Genomic DNA, 5,424 nt, shown 5'->3' on the forward strand with positions numbered 1-5,424 from the left:
GTCGATAGCGGTGCGTGCTTGTATTGTGTGGTAGCGGTGCGTGCTTGTATTGTGTCGGTAGCGGTGCGTGCTTGTAATGTGTTGTGCGCCGGCGGCAGAGCGTTTAGCGAGCGTTTAGTAGAGTGTACAGTGCACTCACACGTCGAGGTCGAGGTCGAGCGCGCGGTGCGGGTCGTCGTGCGGCGGCGGCTCGTCGTCGGAGGGCGCGGCGCCCTCAGGCAGCTCGCCGCCCGTCTCCACCGCGGGCCGCCGCTGCCCGCGCGCCTCCGAGCCCTCTGATAGCATACAAACACATTAATCATATTTTTTTATATAACGTCTTATATATAAAAATCAATTGCTGTTCGTTAGTCTCGCTAAAACTCGAGAGCATCTTGGTCGATTTAGATAATTTTAGTTTTGATGCATTCAAGAGATATTGTGCAAATCGTACTTATAATATTATAAATGCGAAAGTTGTTGTTGTAAGGATGTGTGTGTGTTTGTTGCTCTTTCACGCAAAAACTACTGAACCAATTGCAATGAAATTTGGTACGTAGATAGCTGAACAACTGGAATAACATATAGGCAACTTTTTATTCCGGTATTCCTACGGGATACCGGAATAAAGACTTACGCGGGTGAAATCGCGGGGCGCAGCTAGTTATTCATAAATATGTAAAGTGCTTTATTAAACTATGATATGCTGAAGAACCGGAATTCATCCTTGTTTAAATTGCATGGCTTTTTTGTATTTGCGTCACTACTAACACCTGGCAGACTAGTCTTTATCTGATTTTTTAACTACGGCTACTGGCTATAACTATTTAGTTATAGCATATTTTGCCCTACTCACCATCGCTATCAGATTCAGTGGAATGTCTTTCAGTCTTGCTCTTTCGTTTCTTCGACGGCCGCTTCTCTTTCTTCGCCTTTTTCGAGCTTTCTCTCGATATTAAGTACTGATCAGATCTCTTAGCTGAAAATAAATCACCACAAAATATAAATAAATAAATAAATAAAACTTTTATTTGCCAGAAAACATGATGTACATTATTATTACCTTAAAGATATTACTGAGGAGTGAGCTATATTTAATTTTTTATTACACAATAAAAGATAATATGAACTGCAGACCCAGACACTAAGGAAACTTGTATCGTAGGCCTGCAACCCTTCCTGATATCATAAATAGTAAGTACAATTTAAATTAAAATAGCAATTGATATTATTACACACAATACATAAAATTTTTATTTTATTTATAAAATATAACAATCACGACTTTTACATTTAAACTATTACAAAATAAATTTCATATTTATATTTTACATTTTTAGTAAGTTTTAGAGCAATAGACATGCCAAACGCCTTTAAAATGTTTACATGTGTTTGAATGTGTGTGTGTGTGTGTGTGTGTGTGTGTGTGTGTGTGTGTGTGTGCGCGCGCGTGCACAATGCCTCAATGTCATTGGCAATTTTGTTATAAATGTAGGGACCGAGAAATGCTTGATGGCGTTGAGCTAGTCTGGTGTTATATTTTGATTGGGAGAAGACTTTGTCTTTCCTTCTTTTACTTAAAGCGATTTTCGTAGAATTCGAACTAGATAATCTATGTTGATTTAGGAGAATGTTATGAATAAAGAGTTGTCGAACAGTCAGAACACCACATTCTTTAAATAGCTCTGATGTACCAAAATAAAATGGCTTAAATATAGCAACCTTCAGAACAGCTCTTTGTGCCCGCTCCAGTATTAACATGTTGGTACTTGAAGAAATTACCAATAAACCTCAATAGCATTATAAACATCTTTCATCTCTTAATAATTAAATTCTACTTTAGTAGAAAACGAAATAGAATATACAAATAGACATACCAATTGGACTATATTTAAACTACTATTATTAATCAAAAGTTATTGAACAATAGTTTCTTCTATTCTTTTGGAACATTTGATGTATTTGATAGCCTTTCTCGAGAATTAAGAAAAAAAAAGTGTATACTCACATTGTATTTGCAAGGGCACCTCTAGCGCTATCTCCGCGACAGGAATGTCATCCTGCTGGTAAGAGCGCGGCGAGTCGTCTTTCAGATAGTGCGGGTTGTTCGCTTGCTCTTGCTTGCGCGCTTCCCGAAGCTGCAAAATGTTGTACTTGCATTATATTATTCACATATATCACTAATTTTATGGGCGTACAAGTACGTAGTCGTTTCCCTTATACAAGTGATTTCATGAATATATTCAAAATGCGCGTGCAACTCAGATATTTGCAATTCGAGAATTACCGAGCCCATTTTTTTAACTGGTTTATACACCGAATTAGAAAAAATTATTTGATTATTTATAAGATTTCAATACAACACAAATGATTACAACACAAATAAAGTGAGCGTTGGCAAGTGAGCGCATACGTGTGGGGTATGCATGTGCTTTAGTGGAAGTGCGTGCGTGTGTGTGTAGCACATGTGTATGCAAGTGTGTGCGTTCATGTGTGAAGTGTATGCATCTGAGTGTGCGCGCGTTTGGTTAATGCATGTGTGCGTGGGAGAGTGCGCGGGCGCGGACGTGTGATGTGGTCCACCCATGTGAGTGCGTGTGCGCGCGTACCATCAGAAGCTCGTCGGGCGTGAGGTGCGTGAGGTGCGTGCGGTGCGTGGCGGGGCGCGCGTCGGGCGGCGCGGCGAACAGCGCGGCGCCCTCGTCCTCCGAGCTCGAGCTCTCCGACGACCAGCGCGAGTGGGACAGCCACTGCTCGAGGTCCAGCCTGCAACAAACGAGCGTTGCGTTTATATCATGAAAAATAATTATTATAAATATTTTTTAGGTATAAGGATATAAACTTAACAAAATAATACATAGAATATGAAGTTTTAAAAAATGATAGAAATACAAACAATTACAACAGTAAATAACTCTTAATAATACAGTAGTAAACTCTTTGCACTGTTTCTGAGAAGAATATTTTTCATTGGAAAACTTTAGGAAACTAATATTTCCATCAAAAATCCTATACAATGTTTTGTATACATTTGCGTTCCAAATAGTCTCATCATGAAAGCTTCTTATTGCAGGTTTTCCAAATTTTGTAAGCATATACCATTTAAATTTATTTAACTTACTCGGCAGGCATTGGCACTTTCTTCTGTGCTTTAGGCGCCACAGGTTTTAACTCGCCCTCAAACAAACTCGCCAACTCCTCAATCATACCACCACTAAAGTTGCTTGATGTCTTCTCACCATTAAGCAATTCTTCAACATTATCCTCTTTATCCAATCCATTGCTAAAACATTTCATAAGTTTAGAAACAATTCATTATTATTTCTAAAATGTCTATATGAACACACAAACTATACATTTAACATATATATAACTTTAAAACATTTTTCTTTTCTTACAGCCAACCAATCACTTTATAATTTTTTTAATCCTATTAAATCCTCACCTCTCATGCTGCACAAGCGTGTCAGTAATAACTGAATCCTTAATAGTGATATCGGGCACACAGCTGTCTGGGTCGATTCGAGCCAACACCAGCGACAGTAATGCAGTTGCATTGTGAGCTCGCTCTTGTACCTCCATGTCCTCGCTACAAAGCAGTGGCTTGAGACCAGATAACGTCTCTTGGATGATCTATAAAAGTATAAAGCGAAATTATTTTCAAGTAAGGAAGTTTGTTGTTATTATATAACCAACAATTATATAATAATGTATAATCAAGTGCAAGTGGAACACACATATTAAAAATTAAAATATGTATCAATTACAAATATATTATAAATGCGGAAGTTTGTAAGGATGTGTGTGCGTTTGTTGCTCTTTCACGCAAAAACTACTGAACCGATTGCAATGAAATTGTCTATCATTGGTACGTAGACAGCTGGACAACTGTAATAACATATAGGCAACTTTTTATCCCGATATTCTTACGGGGTACGGACTTTTGTGGGGCGCAGCTAGTTTTTTTAATATGAGTCTACTAGCAGAACATTTACATTACATCTTAAATGCTGTTCTATGACCACATGGACTAGTACAAAAAACTTTTTTAAGTATACAAGACAAATATATGGCCGAATAAGCTTTTATGCTTTTATTTAAAGAGATGAGGACACCTTTGACATGGCCAGCAAGTCTTAGAAGAACCAGGTGACAAATGATTTTGGATAAATTCAGATTCGACCTGTCATAATTCAAAATGTCTTATACCCGTATCGCACTAGAATGCCGAGTTCATAGATACGGGCTGATGATGATACTCACGCTGACGGCCTCCTCCCGGCGTCCGCTCTGCTCGTACAGCAGCAGCAGCTTGGCGAGCAGCTTGAGCGCGGCGTGCACGCACACGGCGCGCGCGCGCATCCCGCCCGAGCCGTGCGCGTGCGCGCGTGCGCACACCAGCACCGCCGGGATCGACTCGCGCATCACTGACTCTTCCCTTTCGAGTTATACACGAATCAGAATGTGCAAGAGTTGCTTTGTAAATTATAATAGTATGATGTACAAAGAAAATTTCCTGTAGGATATTACACAAGAGCAATAGTTTTTTTAGTTGAGATTATTTTATTTATTGTGAATTTAATAGCAGGCAACCGAAATTGAAGTGACTTTTATAATATTGTTAACACCCTTAGATTATACCTGAAATGTCGAGATTATTACTTCTTGACAAATTCTGATTCGGAAGATTTGCTTGCAATTAAACGAATTATTTCTCGTATGTCTATAATGCGAATATATGGCAGTTACAAGTGTTGACGGAGCCTGCACCTGACCGACCGACGGGGCATACTTTATCGAAAAATAATAGATGAAATTGTAAGCCATACGTTAAGGGTTTGTCGATAGATTACAATGTCGAGATTGTATTATAAAGGAGTTACCAATGTTACAGTGCATTATTAAGACATAGAAAGTTTCCTTAGTTTTATGGTGATATTGTGATTAATTATTAACTTTTCATCGAACTTATCTGCCAAAACCCAAAATTAAATAATTAAATCTTTACTAATATAATAAAGAAAGTTGTTTTTGTTTCTTTGTAAAGGCTCCGAAACTACTGATCCGAATTTTGAAACTTCTTTCACCAAAAGAGAGTTACCCCGTTCAGTTCTTACCCCGGAAAAATATCACAGGCGAAGAGCTAGTAAAAAATAATAAACAAGCCACATCGTTTACAAGGTATGCATACAGGGCGTACACATGCGTACTCACGTGCAATACTCGGAGAGCACGTAAGCGGCGGCGTAGAGCACCTCGCGGGACGCGGGGCCGGGCGGCGCGGCGGCCGCCTTCGCGCACAGCGCGCTGCACTCGCGCGCCGCGAACTGCCGCACGTCCGCCACGCGCGCGCCCACCTCCGTCAGCTGCGCGGCTATCATGCAGCCTGGAATTTTAAAGTATGTTCCAATTTCAAATCAAGATTTCATTTTTTTTATTAAAATA

At 39.5% G+C, this 5,424-nt stretch overlaps 2 protein-coding genes across 3 annotated transcripts in view; both read right to left on the reverse strand.

The window, feature by feature from the left end:
• LOC119829879 (CD63 antigen-like) overlaps positions 1-5,424 on the reverse strand; it is a 72,730-nt gene that overhangs the window by 63,132 nt on the left and 4,174 nt on the right. The gene's annotated exons all lie outside the window — the stretch shown is intronic.
• Positions 121-5,424, reverse strand: part of LOC119830559 (AP-3 complex subunit delta-1-like) — a 9,629-nt gene continuing 4,325 nt past the window's right edge. Inside the window, exons 2-9 of the mRNA XM_038353620.1 lie at positions 5,194-5,365; positions 4,243-4,417; positions 3,425-3,612; positions 3,101-3,262; positions 2,589-2,745; positions 1,988-2,117; positions 836-958; positions 121-275 (exon numbers count right to left, since the gene is read on the reverse strand). Coding sequence (XP_038209548.1) covers positions 136-275; positions 836-958; positions 1,988-2,117; positions 2,589-2,745; positions 3,101-3,262; positions 3,425-3,612; positions 4,243-4,417; positions 5,194-5,365 — 1,247 coding nt within the window. The 3' untranslated portion in view covers positions 121-135. The remainder of the gene's footprint in view (positions 276-835; positions 959-1,987; positions 2,118-2,588; positions 2,746-3,100; positions 3,263-3,424; positions 3,613-4,242; positions 4,418-5,193; positions 5,366-5,424) is intronic.

Source organism: Zerene cesonia, chromosome 11 (assembly GCF_012273895.1).
Source record: "Zerene cesonia ecotype Mississippi chromosome 11, Zerene_cesonia_1.1, whole genome shotgun sequence".
NCBI classification, from domain to species: Eukaryota; Metazoa; Arthropoda; class Insecta; order Lepidoptera; family Pieridae; genus Zerene; species Zerene cesonia.